Source organism: Nannobrachium achirus (assembly GCF_963921795.1).
Source record: "Nannobrachium achirus genome assembly, chromosome: 19".
NCBI classification, from domain to species: domain Eukaryota; kingdom Metazoa; phylum Chordata; class Actinopteri; order Myctophiformes; family Myctophidae; genus Nannobrachium; species Nannobrachium achirus.
In genome coordinates, this window is record NC_137826.1 from 17302658 (window position 1) to 17315734 (window position 13077).

A 13077-nucleotide genomic window follows, 5' to 3' on the forward strand; every position below is an offset into this window, starting at 1 on the left:
CTGTCAGCGTTCGACTTCTAAGGGTCAATTTAGAACGCCTTCAAGGAACCTTTAAAGTCCCTGGACCAGTGAACCCCACTCTGAGAACCACTGGTCTAGAGGGTTTAAGTGTTTACAACCTGTATTATAGTATACGTATATGAGCCGTTTCAACTTGTTAAGATATGTGTCCCTTATCATTTCTATAAAGGGACAACGTCTTTTTAGTTTCCAAATAAGGGACGATTCCTTATTTCAAGGGGTGGTTGGCAACTCTAGTTACGAGTCACGACGCGCTGTAACCTTGCAGATGCAGTTCTTTTGGGCAAATGACTCCCTCGTGCGAAGGATTATAGATTGATCTTTAACACTCTTTGCTGTGTAGCTCTTTCGTTGGTGGAGTTTCTGAGCTCCCATTGGTGATGCTCAGGGAGGTTTTTTTTTTCTACCTGAGGGTCAAGTCTGCGAGCGCAGGAGGGATTAGGTTCAAACCATGACGAGGTTCTTCTGGGGATCTGCGCTGTCGTTCGGTCCTCTCGGTTTGATGTGGTGGCTTCTGCAGAGGGCTGTTTCACACAGAAGGTCAGTGTGTTATGGATGGACCCGCCCCCTCCCCACCAACTATAATGTATAAGAACCCTTTTATATGAAGTCCAATTTCCGTTAAAAAATACGAATAATGTTCCTTTAAAGTTCAGGTTCCGCGTGTTCTAAAAAGAAATTGTCCCATCCCTCTGCTGTGGTCCAGGTGGTATCACCAGTTCTCCAAATAAAAACCCTGACAGGTTTGCACATAGAAAAATCAGCACAATTATTAATTCTCAGCTACAAAAAAGGACAGACAGAAAAAGGTTGTTTTTGTTGTCGTAACGACGAGTAGCACAGCATGGTTCATTCATATCCTGATGATGGTGTTTTTGTGGGGTCGGGGTAGAAGGGTTTTGTTTGCGTGTGTGAGAGATTGCGTTGTTCTTCGTCACGTTTTGGGTAGTGGCTGCGGCACGCTCCTCTTCCTCTTACTTCTTGGTTGGTTGGCGGTATGCTGCCGCGCCACCAGCTGTGGAGCCGCCGCCCCCATAGCCATTTGCTGCTGCTGCATTTGGTGCTGCAAGAATTGCAACTGTCAAACAGAGGAGAAGAGGAAAAGAGATGACGATCAGATGGAGGTTTGGATTCGAATAATGTGAGCAAAGCCTACGTTTCTCTGACCCATTTCCAGTGTTATGTTAACATCGCTGTTATGTACAGTAGCAGTAGAGTACAGACAAGCAATGTTTATTGAAAGATGCTAGATCCTTTGTAACACTCTTGTTCTCTTTGCACCCTTTAAAGGACAACTTTAGTTTTTTACAACAAGGGTTCATATTTTAGATTGTAATTAAAGAACATAAAAGATGAGGGTTAAAATGATTTCATTTACTTCTTTCTATTGTTTTAGAGATTCTTATTTCAGTGGTTGGGGGCATGCGTACAAGTGGCTAAATATGTCATTTTACACAGAATAAGCCCATTCCCAAGATACAACACAACCTTTCATGGTTGGATGTGACTTATGGGGGCTAGAAGTGTTACTGTAAATAGTAGTAAAGAAACTGCAGGCTTATTGTGTCTAAAAAGACATATTTAGCCACTTGTACGCATGTCCCCATGCGTACGCATGCCCCACATTTTAGCACGGTAAACGCAATAAAACAATAGAACGAAGCAAATGAAAACATTTTAACACTCACCTTTTCTTTTCTCTAATTACAATCTAAAATATGAACCCTTGTTGTAAAAAACAAAAGTTGTCCTTTAACGACTAATTACAGCAACTGTCTCTTGAAGACAATACGTGATGAACAAGCTAATAACGCATGACAATTCATTAAGTGTTAGCTTATAAACCAGTCATTTAAATCTACAGGCAACCACCGTATGATTATAAAGCAAGCTCTATGCCTTGATCACTTACCCTTTTGATGGTTTACCAAGGTTCAGATAGTGTTTACTGCAACCTTGTACTCGTACTGTAAGTTTGCTAAAATGCCAACGGTGTAATTTGTAAGCAGTTGTGGGGCAGCGTTTAACACCTGACAATACGTGGTGCTATAAATACGGTATGTGAAGGATTGGTTATGAGTTAGTGAAGCTGAGCTGAAGCCTGATAGGACAGTTTCAAGAGGAAGACAAGGGTTTACTGGACTCTGTGCATTAACTGTAATCTGCCAACACCTGGTCTCTACAGGCGAGCTCACACCAGTATCCCGTTTCTTGCTGTATGCTGCTATCAACAATCAATCAAACGGTCGCTTTTCCCAGAGCCAAAAAGAAAAGCGGGTTCTAATGCGTTTAGATTTTGAGCAGAATGGTTGATCACGCTTCATCAATAGATTCATGGCATGTTGACTACAGTAGCAAGACAGCACAGATACCTGGAACGCGCCCGAGTCGCGTTAGATTTTAACCACTTTAACCATTATTGTATGCTTTAACCTTAAAAAAAATAGCAGATATACAAGCTCACAGCGCGGCACCGAGTGCCGCGCTGCGAGCTTGTAGATCTGCTATTTTTGAAAAATCGTGAAAATGTGTGCAAGTCTATGAATATCTTTGACCCGATCTTTGACCCGACTTCTAAATCCTTCCTCTAAATCGGTGGTTCTCAAACTTTTTCATGTCAAGGACCCCCAAAATTACAGGTATTTAGCCACGGACCCCCCATCTCAAAATATGTTGTTCCAGGGAGCCCCCAGAAGCAAATATTTGATTTACAAATGTTCGCTTTTAAATTAGATATATTCAAAGACTTGCAAAGAAAAATCATGATTTTTCAAAAATAGCAGATCTACGAGCTCGCAGCGCGGCACTCGGTGCCGCGCTGTGAGCTTGTATATCTGCTATTTTTCACTGGTTAAAGCATTCAATAATTCTAGGCCTAAATGGGTTAAGTCAGAAACACAAATGAACGCCTTGGGGAAACCTGGAAATCGTTGTAGACTACAGTTGTGCACAAAGCCTATGGGCTGCAGTAGGAAAGGAGAGAGCAGGAGGGGAGTGGGGAGATGGGGTTGTGTTGGGGGCGGGGGGGGGGGGGGGGGGGGGTTGAGGCAGGAAAACGGTCAAACAGCACCAGTGACCCACACACTTCAACCCCACATAAAACATTACAATACAATATTTAAAATATATTAAAATGGTCAGCCACACTTACATGAGGGAGAATATATATTATCTAACATATAATTTTGCGAATGTCTGTCTGTCTGAGTGAGTGAGTGTCTGTCTGTCTGAGTGAGTGTCTGTCACAGCGTTTCTCCTCAGTGGCTGGAGCAATTGATCTGAAATCGCATCACCAATAGCATATGAACACACCTGACATAACTGTGAAGCCCGTTTGTCACTTTCACAAATCATATGCTGTATGTTAGCATTTTTATGGTGTATCTATATCTATTTAGCCTACAGTACCTTTTGTGACCACACATGTTAAGGGAGGGGCGCTGTTGTTCAGGCCATGCACGATCACACACAAACCCACACACACACGGGCGGGCGGGCGGGCGGGGGGGGGGGGGGGGGGGGGGTGGGGGGTTCAGGCCCTGTTACAGATGTTGTCCAAAAATCAGGCAGATCGGTACACAGTATCTCTGTAGCCGTTAAATGGAACAGGTATTTCTTACATTGATGCTCCTACATATTAGCATGCAAGCACCAGTTAAAGTTACTTTCCATCCCTCATATACTGTGTGCACAGTGCACATCCCATAACCCACACACTGCACATCATTTCGGAGCTCATATCTTTGAACGGGTAAGGGCTAGTAATATATATTAACTGTTTAAATATATAGTGTGTTGGCTTAACCCTGGTTTTTGACATTATCAAAACGAAGCGGATAAAAGTGTCAAACTTTTTTTGAGGCTTCTTTAGGACCTAACGATGGATTTTAGCCTTGGGTACCAAACTTTATTTTGACGTTTACCCATAGAATTAACTATATCAAGTTGGGCTCCCATCGACTTTCTATACAGGAGGAAAATACCCAGAAAATAATCTGCTTTAAAGTTGTACCATGTAACTTTTTTTATAAAACAAATCTTAAAATTGTCCTAACTGTTAAATCGCTAAAGTTTTAGAACACCCACTCCGTTATTTTCAGCTTCTGAAGCCTTCTCTTTATATGTTTTCTATGATCCTGGCCGTGGACCGGATTTCGCGCCAAAATGACGTAATCTGCATCATCTGTATACGTTGTGTATACGTTGCCCAATCACATCGCCGATCATGCACACATGGTACACTACCGGCCAATCACAGCGCATCTTGAAGTGGGGTCGCCATATTTGTAGTCGCCCGTGTGTCTCTTTACTCAAAAGGTAATCTCGCCTACCAGGCAGGGTGAAGTAGTCCGTTTCTCCGGAATGCCTGAACGCACAGGAACCAGGGACCCCTCTAAAGATAGCTCTCGGCGTTGTGGAGGCAGACGCGGGGGTGTGAAGGTACGAAAAACGGGCGAAAGACGCGAACGCGACCGCGGTTTGCTATAGGGCTACTGACCACTAGTTGAGCATCTTACACAGTATAGCTTTAAGTATGATGTGAGGGGTCTAACTAGGGGTTTGTCATGATGCTGAATCCATTGAAAGCATTTGTTCTGCACAAAAAACTTTCCTTGGGCTAGAAATGGCCCCCAAAAACACAAAAATAAGTGAAAAGTGATGACTCATCACTAAACCATCGTTTTGTGGGGCCATTTCTAGCCCAAGGAAAGTTTCTTGTGCAAAACAAATGCTTCAGAATCATGACAAACCCCTAGTTAGACCCCTCACATCCTACTTAAAGCAGATATTTTTTCTGGGTATTTTCCTCCTTTATAGAAAGTAAAGTTTCGATAATTTTGTTAAGCCAACCCACTAATATACGTATAAATAATTTCAACCTCACATCTTGATTGGCTGAGAAGCATTCTAATTAGTGCCAATATCTAAAAGACAGCTCTCCACTGCACCGATGTCAGTGGCGGAAAGCGTAGGTTACCAAAAATCTGCTGTTGAATGGGCAGTGGGTGAACTGTCGCGTCGGGTTGCAAGTTGTAGGGAAGTGTCGAAAGCCAACTGTCGGAAAACAGCAGGCTTGTTGTTGAAAAAGACTATTTGTTGTTGAAATAGGCTATTTTTAGCACCATAGAAGCTGTGTCAAATCTATATTTGTTTTCTATGAGACTGCAATGTCGGGTACCCAACACCTCGCTTTGAAAAAAAAAAAAAAAAAAAAAAAAAAACATCTTTCATCATCCAGCGTAACCACTAGTAGGGATGCACAATATAGGCATTTTTGGCTGATATCCAATAACTATTATTTACATGTGGTCAATGGTCATATTCCAACTAGGGATATTGCTCTACCGGTTTCCACCTGTAGGGTTTAGCATACGCCTGTAGTACTGTAACTGGGAATTCGCTTTAGCTGAAGGTACGTTCACAAAAACAAAATTGCAACTGGCAAATATGTTTCAGATCATAGGCAAAAACAGAGAACAACCGGGTGCTCAATGGAGATAAAAAACATCTTAAAAAGTAAGTGGTGCTGCCAGGATCAGTAGGAAAATGCTGTTAAAAAAGTACGAGGGGATCCAAGCACTCAAAGTCAGGAGGAGAGGAACTTAAAGTTAAAACAACGTTTATTTCTTTAAAACCAACATGTTTCGACCTACATGGTCTTCTTCAGGGCAAGAACTGACAGGGCAGAAAGAAGCAAGAAGACCATGTAAGTCGAAACACGTTGGTTTTAAACAAATAAACTTTGTTTTAACTTTAAGTTCCTCTCCTCCTGACTTTGAGTGCTCGGATCCCCTCGTCCTTTATGTTTCAGATCATTTGAAATGACAGCTGTTTGTTCATCAACATAGTTACATGATAGTCTCATGATAATTGCATCATATCATCAAATGTTTATCTCTGCCAGGCCGATTATATTGTTGTGGAATATCTTGAGGACATTAGCATTTGAAGCAAAGATGACTACAAGTTTTCTATTTCATTTAGCACAGGTAAATATGAGTTCAGAGAGTCTAAACGCTATTTTCACCCAGTTATTTGTTTGTTTAAACTAGCCTACAGCCCCTTGGTGTGAAGCAGACAGACTGTGATGTTGACGCCCATTTGTGATGTAAATCGCATCACAGGACAGCCGCCTACAGGCCAAAATTTGGGAAAATATTTTAAACATTTGGGGATTATGAGAAGTAGAGACACATCTGAAGGTGATAAAGTTGATGTTGGGCAAGGTACATGCGTTATTGATTTTTGTATTGTGTTTTTTAGACAATTGAGCAACTGCTGAACGTGGAGTTACAGATGGACGGTCGGACCAACCAGCATACACACTATTTTTTGGGGCGATTCTAATTAGGTTGTGGGATGTCCTGGGCTAATCTCGCATACCCCTGGACTGATCAGTGCTGGATTTCATGTGCACGATGCCAGTAGGCCAAGGAAGGATTAATATTCATTAATTCATTGTTTTTTCTTTTTAGAACAAATATTATATTGTAATTCAATGGAGTCAACGGATTGGGCTGAAATCTTAACTGAATGTGGTCTGAGGTCATAGTGCTTGCTGTCATAGACGGGCCACATGACATCCCAGATGCACCTGGAAACCATGCCAACACAGATATGATGACCGATGTATCATGCATCCTTAGTAAAAGCACAGCAAAAAAGAGAAAAACAAACAAGCATGCAGCTCAGCAATCGTGCTTTAGTAAAGTCAGCAACTTCAAACTCAACACCTCTGAGATCCCTAAAAAGCTCACTAAAACAACCATACATATTGTATTGTATGTTGCTCTAGTCTGGATAAGAGCATCTGCCAAATGTCTAAATTGTGAATTGTATATGACATGTCCTATAATGCCCACATTATTCTGATTATGTGAACGGCACATGATGATAAAAAGCTTAGTTCTGTGCTGCATAAGAACACACTGTTACTGGTGGTTGGCTTCTGTCATCACTATGTCAAACCAAACAACACAACATGGGAGGGTGGTGAACGTGTCAAATTGTCTAATAAAATAAAATAACCAATTTAAGAGATGATGATGAAGAAGATGATGATAGTGAAGGCAAGAAAGAAAGAAAACTGTCAATAATAGTAGTGGTATAGCTCTACTTTGCAGTATAGAAACATGTAATAGTTTCCTCTCTGATGCTCATTTTAAGATGGTACCATTTGTGTCTCCGAGGAGTGCTGTGGACAGTTCAGAACCCTTCCTACCAGTGACTTCAATGGCAGGCAGGTTTGGTTATTTCGAACAAGATTTCAACGTTTTTATTCAAGAACGATGGCTTTTATTTCCGTGTTAGTCGGGGGCGTTAGGGATATTTCGTGCTAATCAGTCTAAAGGTGCCAAATTTTGCACAGATGTAGCCCAGGGCATGCTCTAATGATTTAGCTAGGGCGCCCAGAGTCTGCGACCTTCGGTGTCGCCACAGCGGCCAAATCAAGTTGGGCTTCCATCGACTTTCTATACAGGAGGAAAATACCCAGAAAAACATTCTTTTTTTTCAGGTTATTTAAGTAGGATCTGAGGGGTCCAACTAGGGGTTTGTCATGATGCTGAATCCATTGCAAGCATTTGTTTTGCACAAAAAACATTCCTTGGGCTATAAATGGCCTCAGAAAATGATGTATGGGTGAGTATTCATGTTAGTCGGAGGCCTTAGGGTTTTTTTTCTCGTGCTAATCAGTCTAAAAGTGCCAAATTTTGCACAGATGTAGCCCAGGGCATGCTCTAAGGATTCAGCTAGGGTGCCCGAGACGGCGACCTTCGGGGTCGCCACAGCTCCAGAAAACACCCACAAAACTCTGAAAAGTGATGACACTTTTCATCACTAAACCATCGTTTTCTGGGGCCATTTATAGCCCAAGGAATGTTTTTTGTGCGAAACATATGCTTGCAATGGATTCAGCATCATGACAAACCCCTAGTTAGACCCCTCACATCCTACTTAAATACCCAGAAAAAAAAGGGTTTTTCTGGGTATTTTCCTCCTGTATTGAAAGTCGATGGGAGCCCAACTTGATTTGGCCGCTGTGGCGACCCCGAATGTCGCAGACTCAGGCGCCCTAGCTAAATCATAAGAGCATACCCTGGGCTAAATCTGTGCAAAACTTGGCGCTTTTAGACTAATTAGCACAAAATTACCATGTCATCTCCCTAACGCACCCGACTATGTGCCAACTTTCCAGAAAAAATACAAATAAAAAAACTAGGAAAACCCATCGATGTTGTCATTGGTAGGCAGGTTTCGGTGAAACTGTGCCATTTTATAATGAGCTATAGTGAGGGCCAATTATAAAAAGATAAGTTTGAACATAGTTCCCATAGACGATTTCATCCTAAGGATCTCTGAGAGACAATACTAAGTCGCGGGACGCTATTTCAGCTGGATGGGCGTGGTTTTGCGGGATGTAGCAATGCGTGCTTAATCTGTACAACAAGGCAAGCGTGCAGACAGCATCGGGCAAGAGCCCCGTGAAAGTACAAGATGATTAAATATGTCAGTAATTTCTTTGTATTATTTAAGTTATTTGTCATATCTGCCCTGTGCAATATTTGACTACAAACCCTAAAAACATGTTTTATTCATAATGTTGCAGTGTTCAACGACGGCAACACAATTAAGTAGTTATTTGAGGGACAATTAATCGCCAAGTAACATTTCATATTCGTTACTCACCATAACAACAACTGGACTTTAGCGCTAACTACCCTAAAGCTACCAGCAAGGCATTTTACATTGATTTGGTATCCAGGAAACAACATAGTTTTTGGCAGAGGGCAGCTTGAGCTCAGACACCTTGGGAATGGCTGAGAGAGGTGCATTAGTTTTGGTTCACAGCCCGTTCCGCCGACCACGGTTTTCCAACTTGGACGCCATGCTTGTCGATACGCGAGGCCATTGGCTGCTCGGCGTGGGAACTCGCCCACCTAGCGGCTCTTTCTCGTTCGCCTCTCCCTCTTTGAGTCTCAAGGCCTCGATGTCTGCGTTTACTGCCTTGTACCATTGAACTAAAATTGTACCATTTTATCATGAACATTAGTGAGGAGGACCAATATGAACCTAGGTTGAAAATGGGTGAAGTTGTCGAATAAGTGATTTAAAAACTCAAAAGTCGGTTTCATGTTGTAAAACCTTGCTTCAAACTACACTGTCACACAAACGCTTGGCACCGCATTTCGAGCATGAAGATCTGCTACTTTCTATGCTTTTGTGTGACGCTGCAGTATGAAGTAAGGCATTTATTTACGAAAAAACACAAAAAATCTGCTGTTGAGGCTTCCACCTGACAGCAACGACATGCATGACGTTGGTTGAGTGAACCAAAACGAGCACTCCTGTTCCCAAAACCCCAGGAACCAGAACCAGAAGTCCATACTAGTTTGAAACATTCATTATTGTTAATGTTGACAGTTTGAGACTGTCTATAGAGAGAGATATGGAAATATATATGTATATAATTGATATACTACATATATATAGATGTTAAAGTTGCTGTTATTACTTGAATCTGTGGATGCTGCTGCTGTTGCTGAAGCCTTGACGAGGGCTGGGGGGGCCCAGAGCCGTCGAGCCCACAGCCCAACTGGGACAGCACTAGTGGGGAGGAAGGAAGGAAGGAAGGGAAGGGAGGGAGGTAGGGAGGGAAGGAAACGAGGGAGGGAGGGAGGGAGGGAGTCCCAGAGGGGAAGAGGAAGAGGTGAGGGCAGGAAGAAGAGAGGTGTGTGAGGCATGGATGGAAAGTGCATAGAGACAAGCAGTGGTGTGGGGGGTGAGGTGAGGTGGGGGAGGGGAGGGGGGGAGTGTACACAGGAAGTTAGGATGGAGGGTTTCAGCAGAACGTAGAAAGAACCCATGGTTATTATAGTTGTGGTATTTTTCTTTAGTTTTATTTTCTTTCTCTTTTTTTGGGCTTAGACTTCTTTCATTTTCGATTTCAATTTGGTTTTAGTTTGTTTCTAAACCGGATATTGTGTGATACAAAACGAACGACGAAATATCATTATCATTAAAAAATGTATATCGTCGTGGTCGGATGGAAACCTTAGTTTTATCATTTAAAAAAATTAACTAAACAAGTGAAAACAGCCGATCTACAAGCACACAACACCTTGCACCGCGAGGCGTTGTGTGCTTGTAGATCTGCTGTTTTCACTACTTTCGTGAGAAAGCCTTGTATGATGAAGCAGGGCTTTACTTCACGAAAAAACATACACATTTGGAGATATGAGGTTTCTGCCCGACAGTGACAATATATTATTTTCAAAGCTAGAAAATGTAAAGCTTTCATAACCAACTAAATAAAAGTAAAATTGTCCATGAATTTAGTTACGTTTTGTAAACACGTAATCCAGTTTCAGTTAGTTATTGTTTTATAGCAAAGCCTCGTCTTTAACTTTGAGCTGCACAATGTAACTTTCCTCTTCTACTCCGGATCTGAACCCGGTTTCCTGCGCAAGTGCGGATATTTTTTTTACCATTGAGCTAATAGAGCCTGCCTGGTCAAAAGTCATGTCAGATCCTGTGTCTAGGTCAAGGTGAGACATGACCTTAAAATGTCTCAATAGAAGAGCAGAGAGACAAAACAACCACAGCAATTGTATAAGTTATATTGTATTACGTTACTCTACTCATACAGATTGGACAACATTACATTTTATTCATAAAGAAAGAAGTTACGTAGTGCCTCTTTAAGTTAACAAATGTGTTTTCTTTTTTATCACAGCAAGTTCTCGTTGTTTTGTTAAGTTTTAGTTAACTATAATAACCTTGGTAGAGGCGAGTGGAAGACATGGCGAATAAGAGGACAGAGTAGGCGGAGCGATGAGTTCAAGGTCAAAGGTCAAGAGAGAGAGAGAGAGACCCGGGGAGGAGGGGACAGAAGACGGCCATATAAGGAGGTGTCACGGGGTATGAGATGGGGAGACGGACGGACGGACGGACGGACGGACGGGGCAACAGAAAAAAAGTTGAATAAACGAGCGGAAGGGATGAATAGAAGACGCACACAGCAGCAGAGGAGGTAAAGGAAGAGATGGGTGGGGGTGGGGTGAAACAAACAAAAAGAAAAAACGAGAGAACGGAGAGGAACAGATGAAGAAGAGAGAGGTGGCAAACTCTTCTTCTTCTCCTGATAGAGGTTATAACGGTCACAGTGAGATGGAACAATGGCTGACTTCAGGAGAAATTATGATGTTTTGTTAAAGACAAATATGATGCCTACTGAACCAGTAATTACACATAACTTTACTTTTATTAGTGCTATGTTAGTTAGAAACGCTAACATGTCAGGGATGTGTTAAAGGCTGCGTGTGTGGGTGTGTGTGTGTGTGTGTGTGTGTTTGTGTGCAGCTGTGTCTGTGTGTGTTAGAGAGAGATACCTGCAGTCTGCGGAGACATGAAACCTCCAAGGTTGATGACCGTTGGTTGACCTCCCAAACCTTGATCAGAGCCCGGGTCGCCCTGGAGTACAGAGGTCAAATGTTAGACACTGACAGCGATTCAAAGCAGACCTCATCACAAGCCTGTTACACATAATAAATAATAACCAGTAAGACGCCTCAGGGCGACAACGTCTTGGCCATATGGCCAGTGATGTATATCGGACCAGTTACCCATATATGGAGATCCATGTACTGTATATGGAGATCGGATATGTGAGAGCCCAAACATGCTTACTCAGTTATTCGTTATGAAAATCCTATGACGTCTATCACATCTGACATCATACATACAATCCCTTTTATGCCCATACATGGATATCCCCCGTCTGAACCAGCCACATCACTGTGACGTCACAGTGATGTGTCAGAGGAACCACAGTGTCAGGCGTTACCCGTTAGGCCATGGACAAGCTGTGCCGGTTCTGACAGTAAACTGTGACCAACCGTCGCAATAATTTGACCACACTCCTCGGAGTGATTTTATTTGTCACTGTATATTTGCCCTTTGCATTATAACAACTAGGAGCAGTGAGCAGCTATTAGTATGGAACTCAGGGAGCAGTTAGGGGTCGAGTGCCCGCCCCTTTAGGAGGATGGAGGCACACGACTTTGTTCACGGATACAATCGACTGGAGCTCACCAAATGGGGTCGGGAGATCAGGGCCAGGAAGAGCCAAAAAAAATGAAAATTAAATCCGCACACTGGTTTACAACTCTATCTGTACGACCGATGATGTCAAGGCGTGTTGTTTTGTGTTTCACGCCACTTCTGCATTTCGAGAGAAATAGGTGCCATGGCATTGGTCCGAAGGTTCATTAGTCCGATGGTTCATTAGTCCGAAGGTTCATTAGTTCAAAATTTTAATCTGTTAAGAATACTATGCCTAACTCTAACCCTAACCCAAACCTCAGTAACCCTAACTAAATTCGGACTAATGAACCTTCGGACTTATAGGCAGTCCCCGAGAAATACACAGAAGAGGACGACATAGAAAAGTGTGCAAATGTGTCTCACCGTCTCGCCCTGCTGTTGAGGGCTGTTGGTGGCCGACTGACTCTGTTGAGGGGAGAACTGAGAGAGCTGAGAATTGAAGATCAGAGGACCAGTGGGGATCTGCAGACGCCACGCACATACAAATACACACACACGTGCATGCACAAACACACACGGGAGAACCGGAAAGGAGCGAGGGGATAAAGAACAGGTGGAGGAGGTGGAAGGGGAGGAGGAGGGGGTGCACACGTAAGCCACAAGGACGAGAGGAAACAGGGGAAGAAGGAACCATTTTAAACCTTTATTTGTATTCCATTGCACGATTGTTATCACCTGCCAAAACAGAACAGATCTACAAGCTAACAGCGCATCGCAATGTGTTTTTACTTCTCTTAGCTTGTGGATCTGCGCTTTTTTAAGCCGAGCAACAGTGTCGGTACTAAGGAACATAAATTAGGCTTTAACAACACAGGGAACCGCTACTAACTAACGGGGAAATCCTGTTTTTCCGACGTAGCGATAAGGCGAAGTGTACTAACAGGGGCAAATGTACTAACGGGGTCTCCTACCGTACTGATAGGGCGACATGCAAATTTCCAGGCTTTTCTG

General features: G+C 42.8%; 1 protein-coding gene across 3 annotated transcripts in view; it reads right to left on the bottom strand.

The window, feature by feature from the left end:
- Nucleotides 1-8: 8 nt before the first annotated feature.
- The window catches only part of supt20 (SPT20 homolog, SAGA complex component), a 38408-nt gene continuing 25339 nt past the window's right edge, over nt 9-13077 (bottom strand). For 2 of the 3 annotated variants that reach the window (XM_080749005.1, XM_080749004.1), the window contains exons 21-24: nt 12490-12588; nt 11412-11493; nt 9536-9627; nt 9-1099 (exon numbers count right to left, since the gene is read on the bottom strand). In XM_080749005.1, the coding sequence (XP_080605131.1) occupies nt 956-1099; nt 9536-9627; nt 11412-11493; nt 12490-12588 (417 nt within the window). In that variant the 3' untranslated portion in view covers nt 9-955. The remainder of the gene's footprint in view (nt 1100-9535; nt 9628-11411; nt 11494-12489; nt 12589-13077) is intronic. The other variant, XM_080749006.1, reaches the window with a different exon arrangement.